Consider the following 24,461-nt stretch of genomic DNA (forward strand, 5'->3'; position numbering starts at 1 on the left):
TCCATTCAAAAGGTTGTGTAAAACTTACCTTCCTTTGTGGTCACAGGTGCACACACAACTCAGGTGGCTGGAGACAGAGGGAGGTGGGAACATTTATCTCACACACTTGTTGCAAACACAAGGGAAGGAGTCCCTATAGCTGGCCATCCCTCTGCTATCAGGAGGACAGAGCAGACACATTGTTCCATACCTGCCCTCTCTGCTGTCCAGGGGTCCGTTGTACCAACGTGAACCCTCATCACCATGTTAACCAAGGGGCCGAGTCTGGGGAGTCTGAAGCAAACCTCTGTGCGCACCCACCTATTGGTGTGGCTGGGGTCCTGCCTTTCCCCCTGAGCAGGCTGATCTCTGGGCAGGGGACACTGAGTCACTGCCCCGGGCTGGGACGGTCCCCCCTCGTCGGTCACTGGTGGGGTCACTTGGCCCCCACAGCATTTTGCCCTATGCAGGTGTTGGCCCTTGGAAGCATTGCTTCCCCGGTCCTCCCTTTGCTGTCTCCATGGTGATAGCTAATGACATCACTGACACTCAAAGCATTGCTGAGCTTTAGTGACGTCATCAGCTGTTGCTGGGGGAACTGTGAGATGGACCGTGCTCTCCAGTTGACGGCAAGCCCTTCCAGAGCAGACTGCCTGGTGAGCGTGGGGGAGTGACAGCAGTGACGAGCCTGCGGTTTTTGGTGAAAAAAATTGTCAAAGTGCATGAGAACTTTGAGAGGTAAAGCAGGCAGTACTTTGTGGGGCTGTGGGGGGGGCTGGTGGGTGCTGGAGGAGTGGCAAGCAGCCCTGATGCCCAGGGGATGCTCGGGCAGGGGAGTGGGGCTGTGGGTAGGGTCTACAGGTTCTGGGGCTGGCTGCTGTGTCCCACAGGGTCTGTGCTGGGTGTTTTAGGGAACTCTCTGCAGATATGCTTGAGTCAGGTGTGTTTTCCAGATTAACTGGGTGATAGTCGTCTCCTTAAGGGCTGTGGCTTTACTTTCAGAAATGAGATGAATTTCTGTTTTCCCAAGGGTGTTTGGCTGGGGATGGGAATCAAGGCAGAGCTTGGATTTGGGTCCTTTCAACCCTTTTGCTGCTGAGCTAACAGATACAGGAAGCTCTTGCCTTCCCAAAGCAAGGCAGGCTACTGTGGGTTTGCCTCCTGGCTCTTATAGGATCCTCAAAGATGCATTGAACTTGCTGTCTTGGTAGTTCTCTGAAGGCTCAAGAGGCTGGGGGTGCTGGTGTCCAAAATAAGTTGTTACTCCCTGGGCTGCCCTTGGCTGGAGCTAGGCAGGGATGTCCTGTTTATAAGGGAATCCTTGAGTTATCAGATAAAATCATGATAGTAAAAAAATCCGAACTCTTTTAATACTTTCCAAAAATCAACAACAAAAAAGTTACATCAAACAACCAACCAAAGAAAACCTCTCACGAAGAAACGATACATTTCCAAGCACAAGGACATACAGGCAAACCCACGCTCAATAGCCTTGGTGCCCTGACTCAGGTAGGACATGCCATGTGGTGCTGGCCAGTCTTTCTGGGATACACCGGGGAGCCCCAGCTGCATGGCAGGACCACGTACCACTGCACTCAGCATGGGACCACGACAGCCACGGGGACGTGTCTGTACTCACGTCCTTGGGGCAGGTTCTCCCTTACTCGTGCGAGCACAGCCCAGCTGGGGTTGCTTTGTTGCTAGCTGCCCTGTTTGAGTCTGTGGGTGGCTCCTGGTGTGATGAAGCTTGTTGCTCGGTTTTTCTACAGAAATGGACTCTTTTTTTTCTTTCTTTTTTTTTTTCTTGGACTTCCGTTGGCCAAGTGAGGGATGTACTGATGGGACTAGCTGCGTTCCCTCATCTCTCTCCCTGCATTGGGGAGCAGACATGGAAGAGGGTTTGCACCAGCTGATCCATTCCACTGGGCAAACTGTGGGCTTGATGCAAGCCCTCGGAGCCAGAGCTGGGGGCAAGGAGCCTATGCTATCCCACCTGGGACACTCCTAGGCTGTGCATCGCTAGTCCTTTCGCACCTTCTCCACCACGACTGCTGCCATGCCTGCAGTGCTTGCCCTCCTCCTCCTCATCATCCCTGTGACCAGGGAGCCCGGGGTGGGAGGAGGTGGCATGCTGCGGTCCTGCGCGGTGTTGGAGAAAGTCTCCTTGGCAAGGAGGCAGGTTAGTCATTGGCATCCCAGGAGCATCCTCCGTGTCCCGGCAGTGGCTGGAGCGTTTCCCCTCCATTTGCAGCAGGAGCGCCGTGGAGGGCAGCGGGGGGAAAGATCCAGCCAAATTACAACCCAGCCGTGCAGGGGGAGATGTCACAAGCTGGGGGGGGACGGGACACGTAAGCCTCCCTTCAGCGGCACGTGCCAGCCCCCTGCGCACTGTTCCGCGTGGAGACGCGCTTCTCTTCTCATCTCGAGAACGAGCTCCCCCGTTAAAACATCACCTCCTCGCAGCTCCCGTAGTCGCTCTCCACCATGTCGGAGCCCTCGTAGTTGGGGGGTGGAAGGGGCTGGGCTCGGATGCTGGGCTGGTGGCCCATCTCGCAGTCCGCGTAGGAGGGCTGGGCCACGCTCAGGCGCATGCTCACCCGCTTGTAGCCGGGGTCGGGCTGGTATGGGACACCCTCGCCCTGCACCAGTTGGGCTGGGTAGTAGCTGATGGCCGTATATTCGTTCTGGCACTGGGAGGCTCCCGTGTCCACGGGGCCGAGCGGCAAGAAGTCCTCCAGGTTCTGGTTGCTGTAGCGGGGTGGGATGGGGGCCCGCTTGTTGCTCTGGTCCAGCGGGAAGGGAAAGCCCCCGTAAAGAGCGACTGGCTCCGCATCCGCCGGTGGAGGGGGCGGCGGGGGGAGAGGAGGGTGGGAGGAGGACGTAGGGGGCCCTTGAATGATCTCGTAGTGGGAATACTCCTGGACGTCTGATGACAGGTACCGGGGAGGCCAGTAGGTCGTTTCTGCTGGGTAGACTGGAACAAAACAGAGTTGCGTTAGCTGTGGTTCAAGCTGTTGTTTCCCCTCTCTTGCCCTCCCGCTAATTCCTTCTGTAGACTCTGAGCCTGCAGGAGATGTGGCAGACCAGGGAAGAGAGGAGACATAGGAACAGGGGAGATGTAGTTGCTTCTTTGGGAATTGAAGGTACCTGAGGGCACCCCTGGCTGTGCCCAGGCAGTGTTCCCACCAGCCTTCAGACATCCCCTACTCTAGCACTCAAAAGACACACTGCGTCATGCCATTTGGATGCAAAGAGCTTGCATGATGAAGGGATGGGGGCAGAGCAAGTGATCCACTGGATCTCTCCCTTTCCCTGTAGTTACTCGTGTGAACTCTCTTCTAACAGTGTACTTTGGTGATGAACTCCTGCGTGGAGAGAAAGCCGTAACCTTGCTGTCCGGAGACAAGCAAGGTGTTCCCCTGAGGGTGCGATCCCTCTGCCTAGGAGCAATGATGCAAATGCCATCACTAAAACTCACGCTGACTTTTAGGACCTTAATTTTTTCCCCTTAGCTTCATTATTCTCTTTTATGGGGTCTTTTGACCCAGGATGTGTGGGAAGCCAAGCTATGCATTAATGGTTTCCCTGCTGATTGTGTACAAGACTGAGCAGGTTAAAGCTGAGAATTGGGATGTACTGGTGAGCAGGGAGGGAAAAGCCAATAAAGGACCTATAGCAGGACTCAGGCAGTGTTTGCCCGTGCTTTGCTTGGCTTTAACCAACACTGTTGGTCCCTCATGTTTGCAAACCTTGGATCCACTTCACGAGGGGAAGAGGGATGTGTAAGAGCAAGAAAAAGCTTTGGCTACTGACCCATCTCTTCCCTGGCCCAGGTGCACTTGATGAAGGACTCATTGTCGGAGTTGGAGGGGGGTGCAGCGGGGGGCAGGTTGGGTGCCACGCTGCACACGATGGTTCCCCGGTGCTTTGGGGTGTTGGCTGAGTTGAAGGTGACGAATTCAGGGCTGTTGGTGGGTTTGCGCTGCTCTGGCGTGGCCCGGTCTAGGTTGTTGTGTGCCGTGTCACTGAGGATGTTGAGCTCGATGGGTGGCACGGCTTGGGTGCCCACACCCACGCTTTTGGAGAACTCGCTCTTGGTGAGCAGGTCAGGGTCCTCCCGAGCCACGGGCTTGTGGGCCTTGGACCGCTGGCGGTAGCGCTTGCGGATGAACACAAAGGCCACGGCCAGGATGACCACCCCCAGCACGCCGGCTACGATCTCCGCAATCTCCTCGGGGCCCACCGCCCACTGCGTGGGCACGATGGCGGGGGTAATGATGGGCTGCGTGCAGTAGTCCCCCTGGTAATCCGACGGGCAGATGCAGCGGATGGAGCCCTGGTTGCTCACGCAGCGCCCGGCGTTTCGGCATGGGTTGTCTTTGCACTCCTCGGCCAGCTTCTCGCACCTGTGGGGAGGAAAGGTTGGAGACAAACGCCGTCAACCTGGGGATGTAGCTAAATCTGCGTCAACCTATTCAGGGCTCTGACTTACACTGGCCAAGGATGCTCCATCCTGGTCTGCGCTCCCTCCCTTGCTAGACTCGTGCTACCTGCCTCTCCTGGCAGAGGACTGTGATCCTAGAGTATAAAACGATGCTTTTCAGGAGACCATATTTTATAGGATGGTCCTATTTTTCAGTCACGTGCAACAAATTAAAATGAGGGGCTTCCTGCCTCAGAGGAGTATTTGGAGTTTCTAGGGCTAACACTGCATAGAGACATGCTCCCATCATGTTAAATTAGGGAGCCCAGGGTCACTCTGAGATGTCTTAACCTCTTATGAAGTCTCATGTGTCCTCCAGGCTCTGTGGGGTCTCGGAATGATCTATGGATGTTTGCAGGTTGCAGCAAACATTTGGGGAACACCTAGCCTGAGAAATGGTGAATGGGCATCCTTGTTGGAGAGGCTTTTTTGGCATTTAATGGAGCATCTGTGGAACTGAGACTGAATTTTTGATTCTCTGTCCTGCTCCACCCCACACAACCTAAATGTTCCCCAGCAGTACAGGGGACCTTGCCTTCCAACAGTAATGATCTCCCTGTGCTAGGGGGAATATGCAGTGCTTTGTTGGCTTCCCTTCCTTTTTTTTTCTTGTTACAGAACAAACTCTGTGAGATTTGGGCTCCTCTTGTTTCTTAGTGTTTTAGGATGTGTGAACTGGTGTATGCAACAAGCATCCGCAGGCTCTGGCTGGACGACCAGTGATTTCAGATATTGCACTGCCACCTAATGCTCAGCTAGATACTTTTAGTCCAAGAGTTGCATGAATTATTTCTGCCTTTGCATTGATTCAAATCAGTGTTCATCCTGGCTAAATGGCTAAGGCAGAAGGATGAACTGGACGTGATGCTGTTTAAGCCTGTGCTGGGCATCTCTCATCTGGCTGGGCTGGAGGCAGGGCAGGGGGCTTGGAGGGGGTACCTGGTTGCAGCGGGTAATGCTGAGCAGCAGAGCAGCCTCTGGGCCTGGGTTAATTCTCTAGCTGCAGATATTTCCAAGCGTGCACTGACATTTCATATATGAGAAATGTATCCAAGCCGTAACACTGATGGTGAGAACTTCAAAGCGATATGAGCCATAGGGTTCAGGGCCAAAGCCAAACACTCTGACGCCTCGTGATAACGGGGATCCTTAGGCTATCTGACAGGACAGGGGGAATGGCATCCTGTACCTGCTTTTCGGCGTAGCCCACTATCCTGAGCTCAGCTTTGAACTGGATGAATTGCAGCTGTGACCTGGCACAGATACTCCCCTTGGATGAGCCCTGCAGAGCGGGCCCTGGGCAGAAACAGCCCCTTTGGCACCCAGGGTGGGTGTCCCAGAGACTGAAAGAGGGGGCAGCTCGCAACTGTGCCAGCCCTGGGGCATCCTCTTGCCACCCAGTTCAGTGCCTGCCCGTACCTTGCTGCTGGGGTGCCCCCACCCCAGCCAAGCTCAGCTCACACTGCAACGAGAGGTTTTGAACCTGCACCAAGCATAGCATCTGCAGGCATTCAAAGCATCTGTAAGGAGAGATTTTTCTTTTTTTTCCTGCTGCTCAGAGAAGATGGGCACAGAGGGGCAGTGACCACACGATGGCAGAGCTATTTATGTCCTGGTCTGCTCAGCTCTGCCTTCAGACACTTCCCTGCTGCAATGTTCAGCTACATGCAATTTGCAGTTAATCCCAGAGTGTCTGGATCTGCTGAGCTCCAGAAATGTGCAATGCTCGTTGGTAGAGATCACGTTTTCAGCCCATCATGGGTGATGGCTTGTCCAGAAGCCTTCCCGGACCTTACCTTTCACCCAGGTACCAGTCAGGGCAGTGGCAGGAGTAGCCGGTGGCAGAGAGGCTGCAGGTTCCCCCGTGCAGGCAGGGCTTGGACTCGCAGGGACTGTCCCCTATCTCACAGTGCTCACCAGAAAACAGCCCAGGACAGATGCAGGTGTAACCTGGAGAGGGTGAAAGAGTGAGTGCCATACAGAGACCGTATCCATATAGAAGAACTAGCAAGAACAGGGAGGAGCAGGGCCTGGTGCTGATGGCTGGTTGAGCACAGGGGGCTCAATCCGGCTACCTAAGCATAGGTACTTGCTGCCACAGCAGGGGCTGTGGGACACCCAAGCCACCCATGGAGGGCTGGTGGGTACATTGCAGGACCTGGAGGCTGGGTGGTCACTCTGGAGCAAGGCAATGGCACTGGACAGCTATTTAAGCAACAAGTCAAGCCTGTCCTCTCTCAACACAGACCCTCTCCTGCCAGGAATGTGCTCAGGGCACAGCTTTATTGCATGGAGAAGCTGGGGGACAGATTCAGATTAAAGGAAGGGGAGCCTGGCTGGCTGATTCACAGTTTCTGACTCTGCTAAATGCAATCCTCTGTAACTTATTGTTCTCCGATGTCTTTGGTCCTGCAAGTTCTCGCGGTATGAAGCGCCTGTCTCAACATGTCGGGTTTCTCTTGCCTACAGGAGGTGTCTGCTCACAGCCAGAGAGAAACCCGGCATAGCCGGGGACTTGGAGGGGGCTGCTGCTCTTTGCATTTTTGGCTGCTGTTTAGTGTAGCCCTAAGCATGGGAACGTCCCTGGCTGTGCTGAGCTCCTGCTAGTCACTCGGCTGGTCGGAGCTTCCACCTTGCAGCATGCTTGAAAAGTCTTTGCTACTCATCCACAAGCTAAACATCCCTGCTTTAGAACACAGGGTGAACAAATATAGACCTGTTTTCACGTGTGTTAGTGGTTGTACAACAAGGACGTGCTGACACTTGCACAGCAGGTGCTGGACGTTGCCCGTAGGGCTGTGTGTGCCCAAAAACATGTGTTCCTGGATGCGGGGCTTCACATGTGTTTGCACCTGTGGTCCTGAGTGCTGTGGCTGATGTGGTGGCTTGTCTGGCTTTGACCCTTTCTGCACAGATGCGTTCTCACGCGGCCACGTGGCTTACCTGGGCTCGCTTGCACAGACGTGTCTTTGCCTGTGCATGTAATCCCATGCCTGAGATCCCTGGGCAGAGCTTTGCATAAACTCACGCTGCGTGCCTGTGGTCTCCAGGACTGAGCCCACAATGCTCAAGGAAGCCAAGCCCCAGGATAACCACACAAACTAAATGTCCCTTGAGCAACCCCTTCCCTGAAGCAGTGTCCTGCATGTTTCTGCCTGTGGCTGTGTCCCACAGGCTCTTTCCTGGGCAGTTGGGCCATTTGCAGGAGAAGTTGATCACCTTGAAAGGAAACTATGCGAAGGGCACTGGCTGGTTATTAGTGAGGGAGTGATTTTTTTTTTTTTTTTTAAACTCCCTCCTCCCATTGTATGCTCTCTGCGAAGCAAGAAGGTGATGCCTTGACTTAAAGCAGAGATGAGTTTTCACCTCATGGGCTTTGAGCCCCTTCCAGCCCAGCCAGAGGGTTTTTTCTGTGCAGAGGGTCTCAAGGGTAAGACTGAGATGTGAGTGCCAGCCAGGTTAACTGTTCAGTATAGATGCATCTTGTGTCAAACAAGTTCACCTGAACTAGGCAGCTGCTGAGTCGACAGGGCTGGGAATCTCATTCCCAGAGGCTGCAGGCAGGGCAGGAGGAGGTGTGCTCCCTCCTCTGTCCTCACTTACTTGCTGGGCAGGGTGTGGGCTTTGGCAATGGCCCCAAAGAGCACAAAGCTGCAGGAGGAGCTTCTGCCCCACGCAGCAGCCTGGAAAGCACCCCTCTGCCCCAAGGAAGGGCCAAAGTGCAAACAGTATCTATCTTGATAGACCAGGTGTTACAGGGTGCAGCCCTGCTGTGCTGGAAGCTAGGACATGGGTGTAGGGCAGTGACACAAGGGTGGGCATCACTGGGAGCAGTTCCTCCCCTCGAGGTCACTGCAAACTAGCCCTGTCCCTGTGATACAGCTCACTGCGGGGAGACTCTCTGATGGGAGGAACAGGGCAGTGGTGAGACTGTCTTGGGCAAAGACTGGTATCAAACCTCTGTTGAGCATGTGTGCCCCATGTTAGCCTGAGACGCTTGGATTTGAGCTTACGGTTTTCCCATATCCCTTCCCATAGCCCTGGGGAGTCACTGACTGCAGTGGGAATAGACCAACATCTTGGCTTGTTTCTGCCCAGATATCATCGCTGCGTGATCCCATCTTGCCTGATTCCAGCCTTGCTAATGGCTCCTTAAGCAAAGAAGATGCAGAGGGGTGGGTGGAATTTCTATTTGCATTTGAGTTTTTGGCAAGGCTGCACTGCTTTCCTAGGTCATGCACACTCCTTAGAAACACCTTCCTGCCCTCCGGGCCATGGTCCGCTGGTGAGAGCCAAGATGATGATCTCATACCCCCCAGCTGCTGCTGACTGAGTCAGCCATCACTTGAGGTCCCCCAGGACAGGGGACCTCTAATTCTTCTCTGGAGTAGCCCCTCCCATGAGGATGAATGAAGAGGTTGCATCTTTCCCTCCCCTCAGTGCTTATTGCTCTCCTATTGCTCTGCATGGGATGTTCACATACCTCCTCCGTGAGTTTCGGAGCACATCCCGTTGTTGAGGCATGGGTTGCTGCTGCAGGCACCGGTGGGGGAGCAACATTGCTTTATCCCCACCTCTTCCATGACTTCCTTTGATTGCCCTTTCCCGGGCAGGAGAACTACTTCTCTGCCGTTGATTGCAATCACGTCCAGGCAGCCCCTGAAGCCCCATGTGACTCTCTGGGACTGAGGTGACTGTCGGAGGCCCCCAAAAAGCAGGTCTCGTCGGCCCTGGGAGATACTACAGGTCCCCGGCAGCTGGAGAGAGGCGTTTCCCAGGCCATCGATGAGCAGGCGGACAGATGTATTCTTCACCTCCAGGAACACCGAGTGCCACTCACCGTCGCTCACAAAACGTGAGGAGGAGACGTTCCCGCTGTAGTTCCCCCGGCAGCTGTACCCAAGTTGAGGGACTCCATTAACCATCTGCAAAACATGTCCCAGGCGTCACGGTTAGCTGTGATACAGGGTGGCTGCTGTTCATGGAGGCTTTCAACACTTTCCAAGGATTAACCAGCTACACAAATGCAGCCCCTTTCACCCATATTAAGCTATGCATGGATCAATTAAAGTCTGTTTAAGTGACTGCAACCTCCTTTATTTTGCAAAACGCCTTCATCTCTCTGGCACAATTTCACCCGTGGTCCTTCCCTGCAACCTTTGACCAGTGTGCAGGGAGGGAAGCTCATCTTTCCACATAACAGGGTGCAGAGCCGTGTGATCATACTCCTGCAGCTGTTCACCCCTTCTCCCCTCTTCCTGAGCCTAATCAGAGTCCTGGTATTCAGGCTATCCATAACTCCATCACCAGTCACAGGTGGACTCTTGTTCTGGGCCTTTATTCTGTTCTCGCTGTCTCATTAGTGGTGGGGAAGGTGCCGGAGCAGTTGCCCCTTTGGCATGGGTGAGGGTGCTGAAAGGACCTCGTCGAGGATGAGCACCGATAGCTTTCTCTGGAGGAGGCAAGGAGAAGTTGGGAGGCAGAGAAAGGTATTACTGTTGTACCCAGCTCCTAACCAGCAGGCTGGAAAGCCAGGCCAAAGCTGCTGATAGGTGTTGGAATCCAATCCTTGATCTCCAGCAGATGGGAGGGAGACTAGATATTGAGCTGCTAAAAGTGAACCACACCAGTGTGTTCTGCGTTAAACTGGGATGTCAGAACTTCCTATCTGTGGCCCAAGATTAATCTTTAAAAATCATATGGAGGAAGGAGAAAGGAAAGGTTAGCTGTGTTGTTTCAGGGTGAAGTCAGGGGTAAACCTCCCTTTCACCTTTTTCTTCCCAGTGCTTTGTTGATAAAACCTCTCTCTCATAGAAGTCAAGAGCTTATGGAGAAGGAGAAAAGAGATGGAACAAAACATTCATGAAAAACCTGCAGAGCTTGCTACATAACATCAAGCAATTCATTCCAGGCAAAAGAGATCTCTATGGGGGGCATTAGAGACAGCGAGGACTAGTGATGTTTGGAAGAGGCTAGAAGAGGAGGAGTGATTACAGGCTACGCTGAACTCTAGAGGAACCTACTACACGATATGATGGGGCTACGCTGGATGGGTCAAAAGCAGAGCAGGACAACAGTTAACTCTTAGAGAAGCCCACAGTACGAATAAATCCCAGTGGGAGGAGAGAGCAACTGCTGAAAGAAGGAAGAACTACATGCAGCTGGCACACGCCATGGAAAGGCCTCAGGGTAACATGTGTGTAAATCTCTTTGCACAATTGGCAAGTGCACCAGAGAACTTTGTCACTTCACTTTATCTGGAGGAATATGATTTCACTTCAGATGGGTCTGTAGATTGGGCTTATCAATTTCTGGGGCTGGGAGACAGCTGAGAACTCGATTCCCTGGAGCAAGAACTGACAGACTGCCAAGTCTTTCCCAGCTTGCCTGGTTTGCCATCCTCTTGCTGCAACCTATTTCTGAACATCAGGAGAGCTTAGTGGTTGGAAGGGCGATGATATGCATGCCCTTGGGAGAGCTCATCCTCTTTACCAAATCTATGAACCATTGCTTATGATTCTTTCAAAGCTTTGGCTCACACCTAGAGTACTGCAGTCTACAAAGCTTAAAATCTTGAGGGGTTCCTTCAGTTTTTTTCAGGCCAGATGGTCTAGAAAAGATTTGACCCCTGAGATATTGTTAATAAATTGAGTTGGGGAAGAAATTATACACAAGCAACTTGATGGTAGAGGCTTTATGATAGTTTCTATTGAAAAGCTTGTGGAGACATCTGGGTACAGGAGATGATGAACACACTGAACTCCATCAATAATGAGTCTTTTCTGCCTTGACTCTGTGTGGTAGGCCTGGCTCAGTAGAGCTTCCTGCCATCTCATCCTTTCTGAACACCATCTCGAGTGCTGGACTCCTGCTGCTGAGCTACTTGCTGACTCTCCTTCCTAGAGACAGGGTGGAAAGCTAGAGACCCTTCCTGAGAAGTTTTTCTCATCAGCCCTTTACAATGCAGCTTAAAGTCACTCTCAGAGATGGGTACAGGACATATGGATGATGTTTCTCTGCTCTTGCTCTTCAGGAGCGATGGCTGCAGCAGCAGGAGCTTGCAGTATGTACCATGGGCAGGTCTCTGGGTGTTGGCTGCTGTGCAGCTCCCTGTCTGTGTGGGTCTTTTATAACAGCTGAAAGAGAAGTATTTCAAAATAGGAAGATGAGGTTGTGAAACCATGAGAAGGGATGAGGGAATTCAGGGACAGGATGAGCACTTCCAGGTAGGTTACAGTGGATAGATCTCAACATGAGTAGTCTCAGGGACAAATCTCTGTCAGCTGGTAAGTATGTCTTATGATCTTGGTCTCCAATTAGTCTGAATTTAATTGATGAGGAATATACAAAACCCCTATTCTTTAGTCATCTGCTGCTTTCCTTCTCTTGCCAAAGTGGAAGAGGGGAGTGATCTTTGAATGCTGGGTAGATTTGGTTTGCAGCCAGAGGGAGGAGAGCGATCGGACTGAACTGTTCCTGGCTCTGCAGGTGTCTTAAACAGTGAAACCACCTGAAGAAAGTGGTTGAAAAAGAGTGGGGCATTGAGAAATAGCATTTAAGACTCCTACTTTGTCTGTTCTGTCCGTTACTGCAAAGGACCTTTAAACTGAGGTCTATTTGATTAGATGCATGACCTGACTGGCATATGCTCTGATGCAGGTAAAGGCTGGTGATATCATTCCCAACCGCAGAGCTCACCTGTGCCCTCCTCATCTCTACCCTGTTACCCCAACCCTCTAGTCCAATGTGGCTGCCTCCTCTGTGTTGGATTGAGCCATACCGTGGTCCAGCAAAGGGTTTGTGTGTTTAGTGGGAGTGTGGCTCCACTCCTAAGGTCTGCAGGGAAGTATTCCCTTTGCTACACTGGAAGCAGATGGGTCTGGGGAAAATTCCACGTGGTAAATTGTTTGCACTGAGAGGTGTGGTATAAGAGAGGATGGTGAAGCAAGCCATAAGGAAATACGATGATGTAGATCTATGATATGAGCATATGCTGCCTTCACACCAGAGACTAGCACATTCATTCACAGATGTAAAAGAAAATTCCCTAGCTGTGGCTGCAGCAATTGCCAAACTGTGCTTAGCTCTCACTTGGTCTTCCCAAGTCTTATCTTTAGCTAGATGAGTTACTAAAGGTACATATTATTGCATCTTCTTTCTGTGATTCCCTTCCCACAAAGAGTAAGGTGTTTTTTTATGCTGGAAAGAAATCCCCGTGCATTGCAATATATACCTCCAAAGTGGCATGGTCAGTCCCGTTAGCGTAGAACACGACAGCGTGCAGCTGGTGGGTCTTCAGGCGAAAATGCATGTGCCAGGAGCCGATCTGTGAGTGCCGGTACCAAATGTAGCTGTGGCCTCCAAACCTCACAGCTGTTCCTGGAAGGAGAATGAGCAAAAGGTCTCATCTTTGTCACACTTTGAGGCTATGGACTGTATCCAGCCTTGCCTCTCTTCCCAGCCTGACACCATAACTGTCCAGGAACAGACCCAACCATGGCAACCTATGTACCACTGCACTGCATCTCCCACAGCTCCCATTTGGAGCTCCCAGTATTTCTTCTATGTAATCAACTATAAAACAATCCTGCAATAGCAGCCTGGCTATTTCTGTCCTATAGCACCTTCAAGGTGTCTTCAGCGTGGTCTACAACACCCTTGAATTTCCTAATCCTTAATAAGTCTTTATATTATTCTATGGTATCCCCTTACCATACCTGCCCAAGTCATGCTAACCTCTATCCCCGCTCCCTCCATTTATTTCTCAAAGTATTCTAGACTGAGTATAACAAATGTGTTTTATTTGGCTTTACTCAAATTTATCAGTTAGTCTGTGCTTTGCTGAGTCTAGGATCAACACAGGAGCTCAGAGATCAAAATTCTGATCACTTGAGAGCTTCATTACCTGCTAGGTGTGGGTGACTTTTCCTAATGAGCTAGATAGATGTTGCTGTTATTAAATGCCACAGGAGATTAATTAAAAAAAAAAAAGAAAAAACTATGTGAACCTTTCAAGCTCTGAGAATCTAGATTTGGCTTTGAAATTGCAGGCAGAGTTGTTGGTTGTTGGGCAACCTAATTCCATGGAAAGTCCAGGTGCTTTACAGTGTACTGAAGGAAAACATGTGCTCAGGTTTATAGGGTGGGACACTGCCAGGAAGGATTGCTCACCATTGCAAGAACAGATTTGCTCCAAGCTGTGCCGTGGGGTGAGGACGCTGAGTCGGGCAGTGCTGTAAGTAGACATCATGCCTGGATCTAGCTGAATGGTTTCCTTGCAGACACGATGGGCACAATCTGACCCATGACATGGCACGTGAATTGCTTTCTTCATCCGGAGACCGACGAGTTGGTCCATCTCCCCAGCTGACACAGTGATCTTATTTGCAAGGACCCGAGGCTCATACAAGGAACCATGTGGCTCTCCAACAGCCAAGAGCAGGTCCACTCCATCAGAGGTAGCTGCAGGCTGTAAGCTGGCCATGTGGATGTTTTGGCGCCGGGTCACAAGGATGTTTCCCAGAAATCTCTGCAAGTTGCGCCAATGGTCCCCCACAAACTCCTCAGGGGAAAGGTGGCGGAAATGTAGCACCACCGCCTTGTCCAAGGCCTCCTGCGTGAAGCACCACACGTGGACGTTGACGCTGGTTGTGGCTGTGAACGTACCATCACTGACCGTCACGTTCAGAAGATAGTGGCCGTGGGGAAGCTTGTCCCCAGCAATGATCTTCCCATCCGCAGCCCCAACAGAGAACAGCCCCTCCTGGGGCACTTCTGCCACCAAAGTGTACACCAACGTGTCATGGGGGTCTCGGTCCGTGGCGTGGATCTTGCCCAGAACGCCACCTCGGAAGGTTTCCTCGTTGGTGGTGATGAATATCTCCAGGGGAAGGGCTGAGGGGGCATACTGGCTCTGCTCAGTCACTTCGATATTTATAAATGCAGATGAGGACAGGGGAGGAATACCACTGTCGGAGACCTGTCAAGGGAAACAGAAGGATCTGTTGTAGCCACATGCTGACTTACTATCACCTCACCTGACTGGACGGGCTGATAAGGTCTTGCGAAGGAGAGTGCCTTGCAGGTAGCAATGGGTGGAAGCTGTCAGGCAGCGGGTTGGGAATGAAGCAGCAATGGGAAAAATTGGCAGCAGTGTTGGACCTCTGCCTGGAGATGGCCCCAGGGAAATGGCAGCATGCCTTCCAGCACGGAGACTGATTGAGACCTTCTGTTAGTGGTGGGGTCGTGCTTATTTCCACGTGCGCTCATCAGCAGCTGAGGCACACTTGACTGGCTCTGATTTCCTGAGGATTAATCATCTTTAGAGATGTTGCCAATCTTTGGGGGTTCCATGCGTAACTGAGTGTACAAAGATATAAGGCAGTTACGCACATCAACACATTTGCTCACCTTCCGGACTATTTAAGCCCGTGTCCCACCTCTGACAATGTCTCTCTAGCATAAGTCAAGGAACCTCAAAATAGAAAAATGTGAATAATCAGATTATTGCATAAGTTTCTCCCTAATCTTAGGCAGTTAGTGGTTGAGGTTTATAATATAATAGTACCTAGCTTTTAGAACAACTACCATTACTGAAGAAGTATGTACTTTACATGTTATTATCCTTTTGTTTGTAATGGATTATCCTTACTGATAACATTGAATATTAATTAATTCACTCTGCAACAATAGAAATCCTCTTTGAAGAGGAACTTAAACCACTTCTTAAATGACAATGATACTTGGAGAAAGTTTGTAGGACCAGATCCAGGTCTCAGTTTAAACTGGAAGTCGCTAGAATGATGCTGGGAAAAGCGTCTGTCTAAGAAAACAGTTGACAGAGTATTTCTCATTATCATATTATCTGATTTTATCAGCTGCCTCCTAGCTTCTTGTGGGCAGACTGTGTGGAGAAATGACCTCTGGAGCTGGCTCCAAATTGCATAATTTGTGCCTGGATTGGATTTCTCCAAAGCCAGAGACATTTCCACCCACCTGTGCCATCCTAAGCTCATTTTGTTGCTACTTAATCTAGCTGGGGAATTCAGGACAGTAAGGCAGGCTCTACCTGGACTTGTAGTAGGTACTGTTCTTTTGTTCTTCTGTTCAGGATGGATGATGTCACCAGCAGACCATTTTGGGTGACATCAAAAGCCTTCCCATCGTTGCCCTGGGTGATCTGGAATGAGTAAGGTGGTCCATTTTCTGGGGAGTCTCTGTCGCTCATAATCAACTCCAGGACGCTTGTACCCACGGGAGCGTTCTCCTGAAATGGGGAAAGATGCTAGTGGAGAAAGGGAAGCAAAGAGAAAAGGCCCAGGGGAACCCATAATGCCCCTAGAGCTCCTGGATCAGGAACAGGGAAACAAATCCCATACCCCATGTGCATTTCTAGTACATGCAGACTGAGACTCTTACCAGAAATGGCAGAGACCCAGTGGTGGCAGGGGACTCCCTTTCGTGGTATTACCTATGTGGCAGCTAAGCATATACAGTTGAGCTGATGCCCTTGCTTTCCCCTTGAGTCATGCCAGCACAAGGGAAGATGAAAGCATGTTTTGTGTATGTTTCTTTCTGAGTATGTATAGGTGTTTTGAGTCCAAGCGACAACTGGGCTGCATCCAGCAGACATGATGATGCTTGACCATGTGCTTGGGTCTGCTCTTTATGTTGTGGTGTAGACATGGATGATTGCAAGGGAGAAATGGGTTGCAGGTCAGGCTTGGGAAGTGTGAAAAGCTCTGCGCTCTCTGTACTGAAAGGACAGGAGGTCCCTGAAGCTATTGGAAAGAGAAAATGGCATCTGTTGCAGAATATCTGCCCTGCAGATGCTACCAGTTCTTTGTGGCAATAAGCATAAAGCAACAGCATGCTTCATGGCTGCCTCACCCCTCTGCTCCAACAGTGGCCCATGCACGAGTATCTTAGTACCCCGAGACAGACTGGGAGAACAAACTGCCGCCTGGCTTACCTGCACTACCACGCTGTAGTTGAGCTGGAAGAACCGAGGAGGGTTGTCATTGACATCAGACACATGGACACGCACAGCGACGTCACTGAACTGAGCAGGGTGGCCGTTGTCCGTGGCTCGAACTGTCAGGGAATAACTGGGGATCTGGAGGATTTGTAGTGCATGATTACTTGGAGAAACAGAGGAATGGTGGCTTTTTCACATTGATGTTTTACTCTGCTGCAGCTTGTTGAAATGTTTGGGGCCATGTGTTGCACCATAACAATAGCTTTGCCCTTGGCTAAGGCTCTCCATCCATAAATCTCAAAGCACATTTCCAAAGAAAATCAGCCTCACAATAATTGCAAAGAATGGAAACAACTTGCCAAAGATGGATGAGACTAAGCTGGGCAAACGTCTGTCAACAGTGGTTTAAGCCACTAACGTTTTATGAATGAGAGATCGTCCAGATGACCTTTCCATCTCCTCCCCATACCTGTTTTCTGTAATGCTCTGATGCAGAGAAGCAGAAACCAACCATGCTGCTTTCCAGTTTGGGGCTGACTCTCACCCAGCCAGCTTGAAGCACCAGTGGAGCAGACCAAAGCCCAGAGTTGTGACCACTGAAGGCTATATTGCTTTCACTAAAGCCCAGCCTTCCTACAGCATTATCTATGAGTCTAGAAAATGAATGAATGAAAGACTTGCCTTCTGCTTACAGTATTACAAGTAGATCATTCAGAAAACAGGAGGTATGCTCCCTCAGTCTTTTGGGGCACATCTGTTTTAGCCTTCCTGTTCCCATTTTCTTGAACTCACCTCCTCCCTGTCCAGATGCTTGGCGATGCTGATTTGCCCGCTTTTGGGTTGAATGGTGAAGTGTCCCAGCGGGTTCCCTCCTACGATTGAATATGTGATCTGATTGTTCATTGCTCCATCCAGGTCATCAGCTGACACCTGTTAGGAGAAAAAAAGCTAGGACCCCTGGCCCAAAAAGGCCTTGTCGTGGAGGAGTGGGGGCAGGACCTCCTTGTCATTTACGGGTATTGGTTTGAGCTTGCCTCAAATGAGGAGGAGGAAGGAAGGTGGTTTACATAAGTGTCATTCATTAGTTTCTTCAAGACAAAACTCAACACAGCTACACCAATGGCCTTCTCCTTGTCCCTTTCCTGATTTTACCACCCTTGTGGTGGTAACAGGCTGGGCAGGGAACTTCACATGGAAATACCTTGGGCTCTGCTATTCTGCCCAGGGAAGTCTCTGCCTTCCCCAGGTTGCAAGGGTATTGGCCTTCTGCAGGCATTTTAGCTCTCTTGGGAGGTCCCCAAAGCTCTTGAGCCCCCCTTAGGTATCTCAAGCTTTCATTTAAAGTTGTCTTATAAGGCAAAGTGTTCTCCCTGTCTATGGAGTGTCAGGAATTCTGGCAATCATTCTGTTTTAAAGCTGTGCTTAAATCTTAGATGTTCAATGTCACAAACCTACTGAGGTGGCTGTGTCCAAGGAAAAGTAAAGTGCAAAAGTAAATAATGCATAGCACAAATAAAAGAATAGATAAAGACAGCTGGCCTGGTTCATAATTGTACCGTGAGGATGATTTCTCCAACTGCAGCATCCTCTCGGATATCAGCGAAGTAAGGGTCTTGGATGAACTCTGGTGCATGGTCATTGATGTCGGTTATGTTGATCACCACCATGGTCACATCGCTGAGAGAAGCTGAGCCCTTCCTTGTGCCCTCGATGGATAAGTAATACTCATGACTTGCTTCAAAGTCCAAGCTCCCATTTATGTATAAGGCACCTGCATTGGCCGATGGATAGAAAAGGACAGAATGGTATGTGAGGTTTCTTGGAATACTAGAGATATACTGAGACGATTGCCAAACTGCCAGCTGAAAAGGTACTGTTGACTTAACTTTGACCTTCTCTGGTTAAATCAGGATACTGAAGGTCATGGCATCACATAAACTATGATTGAACTGATTCTGCTATAACCTGCCTCATTCTGGTACCAAGTATTTGAAGAGGTGAAATAAACTTTCACTCTGAAAGGTACCCAGGAATCTTGATTGGAGGGGATCTGGGACAAAATAGGATGAGAGTCCAACAGTGCTATTGAAAGCTGTGACCAAGGCAGTAGTAGAGCATCACTGAAATGCGTCATAGGTAGGATGAAAAGGTGTGAGATGTAGATGCACAGTTGTACAGGAAAAAAGGTGTGCGGCAAGATGCTGTGATTTGCAAGTGAGGCTTGGGATACAACACAGAAAGGAGGAGGCTGTTAATCTCAAAAAAAAAAGTGAGGATCATGGACTGAAGACATAAAGTGAAAGCAAAAAAAAAAAGGCGGGGGGACACACAGAATGCTTTCCTGCGTTCAGCACTGACACAGTCACAAAATTATTTCCTGGAAACGACACTGTTCTGTGTCTTTTAAGACATACAAACTAATAAGAAGATTGGTGTGGAAAAATTAGCAAGAGCCTTGGGGACAGAGAAGCTGAGGAAGGTGCCATGGATGAAGATGTTACAGCCAAGGGCAGAAGACCATTGATGACACAGCCAAAGGCTTTTTTCAGGTAGTTAACGTTGGCCTTCCGATAACAGCTCTTATCAAATCGCTGTGCAAACAGAGCAGTGCTTTATTTGGCTAGTAAACCTGGCTCAACACCTGCTTATGGTTAACAGATTGATATTATCCACATTCATTGAGTGCAACCTAATAAAGCTGCCTCTTACCCTGGGCTGCAGGTTCCTTGTGGGATCAGGATGGAGAAACTTTTTAAATGAAGTGTATTTAAAAGTGTTTTTTTTTTTAACCTTCTCCTGCATTTTGAAGTGGAAAAATTTCCCCATCCTGTTGTCTATATATCTGTCATTCCCATGGATGTGTCTCGGGTCCCAGACACGTAACAGGAATCTTTCCATTAATTTCAGTAAGATTTGGATCACTCCTTAAGTGACTTGGCTGGCAAAATTTAGGGTAGAATAGAAGACTGTATTCACTACCCTTGTGCTGGCTAAAGACAGAGGGGAGCAGAGTTGCAAGCCAAATGGAGAAGAACCAGAGAGGACACATACAAGGACAGCCTTTGATGTTGGGTCAACCTGGACCTGCTTGGGCACAAGATTGTGTTACCTGTGTTTGAGTTGAGCTGAAATTTCCCATGGTCGTTGCCATTCACAATTTCATACTTGATCTCTGTGTTTTCTGCATTGTCCCTTGTCAAGGCTGACAAGTTGAGAACCTCTGTACCCACAGCCACGTCTTCTTTTACCATGGCCACATATTCAGGGGCCAGGAAAACAGGCAGATATTCATTTAGATCCACAACGGAGACAGTGACAGTGCCAAGAGCAGAGAGGGGCTCTGGGGTGCCCCGGTCAGTAGCACAGACTGTCAGCTCAAATGCTGAATGCTGCGAATCCTTCAGAGGCTTTTCCAGACGGATCACCCCTGTGGTTTCCTCAATTGAAAAGTGTCCATTGGCAGAGTCAAACAGAGAATAGACCACCTCAGCATTGAGACCTGGAAGAATAAAGGACAGGCTGCATTAATTCATGGGCAGGGATGTTGTTGGTTTTAATTTTTCTTTTAATCCATTAGAACTATGTGTACTTAGTGACCTTAAATTTCTAGGGAAAATGGAGGCTGTATGAACATCAGGTGTGCCCCGTCCATCTGTAGGTTCAGACATCTAGCCACCCTCCCCATCATCCATCAGCATCACCTGTCTGTATTTAGTGGTGCTTCCCATTTTTAATTCCTTTGTTTTTAAACATAATTTCCCTTCATATCTGCTTCCAAAGCAGATAAATATGATCTTGCTTCAGATTCAGTCTCTGCTGGAGATGTTTATTGAAAGCTCCTTTCTTAGGAGCCTTACCTATGTTTCTGAGAATCTTTGTGTCTTCAGAAGGACCTCTCCATCCATATCATCTACCCTATCCAGATCTAAAGTTCCTTTTATCCTTATTATGCTCATTCTTGATCTCCATCTTTACTAAAGTTTCTGTCCGGTTTGGATCCCAGACAAAGTGTGTCACAGTTTGCTCTGTGCATCACAGTTACAGGTACTGTGTGTGTCCTCAAAGTCTGTCCTTGTGTGTTTCTGCAGATATTGCACTTCTTACAGGGTCACAAAAATGCTGATGCCAGCCTGCTAGTCAAGAACATGTCAGCAATGAGATCCAGGCACATCTTTGCCAAGATTCAGTCATCTATGCCCATTGCTGTAGCCCTTCCCTAGGTTTCAAAGGTTTATATTTGGGGTGAAAGATGAACTCTACTAAAAAGTAAATCCCATTCTGACTCACCTTCATCAAGGTCCCTGGCAGCAACCACGGCGATGGGCGTCTTTGTTGTGGTGTTGTCAAAAACTGCCACGGCGCAGTGACTGGGGAAGAATCTCGGTGCGTTGTCGTTCGTGTCCTCTATAATCAGTGTTATATCTGCCTGGCAGGAACGGCCTCCGCCATCAGTCGCTTTGGCAACAAGGTGGTACATAGGTTTCTGTTCACGGTCGAGAGGTGCAGATGTGGTCAGTTCCCCTGTTGGAAAGAACAGGAGATGGTCTTGTCTCCTGCAACAGCAGCCGCAGCCCAGGAGAGCTCAGAGAGGTTCAAGCACGCTGCCTTCCTGGATGAACCGTGGGAGACAACAGACCAGGTTTGAACACCATTTGTAATCCAGCTAATAGCGGTGATGTGTCCACACCACATTGCTCGGGGCTATTCTCGGATCCCTGGCAAGGCTTGGCACGGGGAGTCCTGCAAGTCGAGCTGAACTTCATGCAAGGGATGCCGTCATGGGATAAAAGTGCTCACAGATAAATTGTACTTCAAACACCTTTATAAACCCCGCTGCGTTAAGCTTTCTGCAACGTAACGAACCCCAAGTGATCTCTAGAATGATCATCATGTCTGTTTGGGCAAATATACTGCCCAAGACCCGCTAGGACATTTTTTAGAGTGTAGAACTTGGGTCTTGGCTCAAGCCAAATACTTGCTGATCTCTCCTCCTTGAGACCCGGCTGTTAGCAATAGCATCTGCCCTTCATTTTAACAATGCTAATGCCAACATTTGTAAAGAAAGCTAGTGGGAAGACGCAGAGCTTAGTCTCCTCTATACCGCATTGCAATAAACCTGCCTGTTTGCCATTCCCTCCTAGCTTGGGAGAGCTGGAATGAGCAGTCATTTTGTTTGCTCAAGAGGAGATAAATGTTGAGCCACGCTGGGAGCTGGCATTTCTCGGGAGTAGGTGAGGAAGAGGTTAAAAGCATCCCATTGCCCAGCTCTCACCTGTATGTGGGCCCAGACGGAACTCCTCTGCGCCAGGGCCATGGAGACTGTACGTTATCTGGGCATTGCTGCCAACGTCGGGGTCAGTTGCTGATATTTTCAAAATGAAAAGGCCCGGCAGAGCGTCTTCAGAGACTCTCCCAGTGTAGAATATCTGGCAAAGACAGAAGGTGTTATTGACATCTGAGTTGTCTCCAAAATACCTTCATCCTGTATGGGGAGGAATGGACTAGCAGAAGCTTTGCAGAGAAGGATAAACCATGCGGTTTATAGGGGAACACAATGTGCCTCATGTTGCCGGCTGCTGGGGTGTGGACTGGGACCAGTGAGCTCATTTCACACAAGCCTTTGAATCTCCTTTGGGAAGCAACCACCTCTGTTCTTTCTCACCATGGGTAACATCCATACCAGCAATCAGCTCTCTACAGTAACAAACCTCCTGATGGGAATCTCTCAGCTTAGCAGGATATAAAACTCAGTAATTTACATGCCCCTACCCAGGAGGCTTCCTGGCATTGTTTATCTCCAAAAATTATCCTTCATAATGCTTAGGCACTCACTTACTGCTGGCAAACATGCTTGGAGGCTAGATTTAATGTTCTTGCTTGACATGCAGCTTAATTAAAATTGCTAAGCATAATCAAAGCAACAGGATTGTGTGAGAAGAATTATGACAAGCCAAACCCTCTTAACACGCTCTTTCTGTTCTTTCTTTCTTGCTATTGTGTTTTCTCCTTCCCAGATGCTCCCCTCATGTCCCCGATGTCCCAGGACAGACATCTTACCTGGCCGCACTCAGGGCTGTTGTCATTGATATCCAGAACAAAAATTTCCACTTCAGTGGTGGCCTGAAATTTCCCATCGGAGGCCATAACCTTGAGGAGATATTTCTCTGTGTCTTCTCTGTCCAGGGGTTTCTTGGAAGAAATTGTCCATTCGCCCTCGATTTGGTTAACTGTGAACTGTCCCAGTATGTCTCCTTCTAGAAGGGGGCAGGAGGCAAGGAAAAAAGGCATTTACTGAGTGCTGAAAATCAGAAGTGATAAGGAAAGGGGATATAGGTGTGTCCACTGCTGGTCCCTTAGGAGAGCTGAAGGACTTGCAGTGGTGACACAGAGAGGGCATTGGTGTCCTATCAGGCAGGTGAGGAGCATTTGATCTACCTCACTGCACGGCTGAGAAACACCCTGCCTGTTTCTGTTATTCACTGTCTGCATATTACACTGGAAAGAGGAAACAACTCCTGATTGCAAAAATATTGTGCAGACGTGCATATTCATTGCCTCAAAACCACATTATCTTACCTTCCTAAAGTGTGTCAGTTTTTCTTGGTGCATGTTCCTAAAGGGATCTGAGAGTTGCAAATACCCTGCAGACATTGGTTGGATCTTATTGTTGCAGTACCATGTATAGTTGTGCCTCCTTTTATCCTATAGATGTATTTAATATACAGCTGTGCTTTCTGGGGTTACTTTTTGATTCTGTAAGAGCCAAATGTTGAGACAGACTAGGCAGGCTCTCTGGTCCACCAGATTCATGTTGCTTCTGCTGATGTTACACAGAGTAGATTTTAAACGGGGTGGATGCTGCCCCTGGAGAATCCTTCTCTTCTGGCAAGGAGCTGGTGTCCTCTGCTGAACCCATGCCGTTGGGCAGAAGGAGGGAGCACATTAGGTAATGGGAGGCAATGAAGAGAGCTGGCTGCAGGGCTTGTTTGTGTTAGACTCTGAAGGGCCTCGCACAGCCGGGTAAATTAAATTCACTCTCTTTCTGCTTTCATTTGTGCTGTGGTGATGAGGTTGTGAATCTGGAGACAAAATGAGAGCTCTGCTAGCCTTTCTTCTCATGCTGGGAGACTCCAGCCCATGCTCAGGTTTAGTTTCTGTGCGTTTGAAAACAATGGAAAGCCAGGCTCTCTGTTCACCGCCTTTCTTTTGCTGCAGTGCTATGCTGCAGTTGTATTTATATGTTCATGGGTAGAGTTTGACCTGGGCTTGTAAGTACAAGCATGCGCTCTTTTAGGTTTAAAGTAGTTAGAAGTTACTACTAACTTTAAGATGGCAGAAATATGAATACGTAAATGGATTGAATCTTTCCTCCCAAAGGCTTGCAAATACCTAGGCACGCCATAAACCAATTGAAAGTACCAGCATTCCTCCCCTGTTTTGGATGGTTACAATAATAGATAACAGGCTGCAGCATGATCTGGCTAAATGTGTTGACCCTGAAGGGTCGTCACTTGAGTTTGAACAAACATTTTAATTTGAAGTATCTGTTCCAGGTCTGAGAAAGACCCTTTGGGGTTAAAAAGTACTGTAAAATCAAGCTTCTACTTGTGCAGATGCACAACAAACATTCCAGTACAACTTTTTTGTTGTTTTACAGCAGTGGTTAATTTTAGTTGGCACAACTGATGTTTCAGGGATGCAAGAGTCATCTTTAGTGTTTCTTGTTAGCCAAAACCCTCACTAAGATTGACATGACAGTCTCTAATATCCACCAGTCTGTGGAGTGGTTAACTGCAGCCTTGTGAGGTCTACTTGTTCGCTAAGTGAGAGTCAAAGTGGCTTCATAGGAAACATATTTCATACCAGAAAGTTATATGCATCATATGTGCATATATATAGTTATTAAAAATACAGGCAGGCTACATGTATGCGTGATGTGTAAACTGCCTGCAGTGTTTGCAGGAGAAAAAGCTGGGTCAAAGAACTTAAACGCAGATCACAGTGTCTATGTGAGAAAAACCT

General features: G+C 49.2%; 1 protein-coding gene across 1 annotated transcript in view; it reads right to left on the reverse strand.

The window, feature by feature from the left end:
* Positions 1 to 2,276: 2,276 nt before the first annotated feature.
* Positions 2,277 to 24,461, reverse strand: part of FAT2 (FAT atypical cadherin 2) — a 58,687-nt gene continuing 36,502 nt past the window's right edge. The window contains exons 11-24 of the mRNA XM_010578954.1: positions 22,497 to 22,693; positions 21,712 to 21,865; positions 20,727 to 20,960; positions 19,549 to 19,938; positions 17,996 to 18,210; positions 17,232 to 17,369; positions 16,434 to 16,577; positions 15,531 to 15,728; positions 13,634 to 14,441; positions 12,696 to 12,841; positions 8,946 to 9,387; positions 6,259 to 6,412; positions 3,793 to 4,385; positions 2,277 to 2,953 (exon numbers count right to left, since the gene is read on the reverse strand). Of these exons, the coding sequence (XP_010577256.1) occupies positions 2,421 to 2,953; positions 3,793 to 4,385; positions 6,259 to 6,412; positions 8,946 to 9,387; positions 12,696 to 12,841; positions 13,634 to 14,441; positions 15,531 to 15,728; positions 16,434 to 16,577; positions 17,232 to 17,369; positions 17,996 to 18,210; positions 19,549 to 19,938; positions 20,727 to 20,960; positions 21,712 to 21,865; positions 22,497 to 22,693 (4,346 nt within the window). The 3' untranslated portion in view covers positions 2,277 to 2,420. The remainder of the gene's footprint in view (positions 2,954 to 3,792; positions 4,386 to 6,258; positions 6,413 to 8,945; positions 9,388 to 12,695; positions 12,842 to 13,633; positions 14,442 to 15,530; positions 15,729 to 16,433; positions 16,578 to 17,231; positions 17,370 to 17,995; positions 18,211 to 19,548; positions 19,939 to 20,726; positions 20,961 to 21,711; positions 21,866 to 22,496; positions 22,694 to 24,461) is intronic.

Source organism: Haliaeetus leucocephalus, unplaced genomic scaffold (assembly GCF_000737465.1).
Source record: "Haliaeetus leucocephalus isolate CR32 unplaced genomic scaffold, Haliaeetus_leucocephalus-4.0 Scaffold656, whole genome shotgun sequence".
Lineage (NCBI taxonomy): Eukaryota > Metazoa > Chordata > Aves > Accipitriformes > Accipitridae > Haliaeetus > Haliaeetus leucocephalus.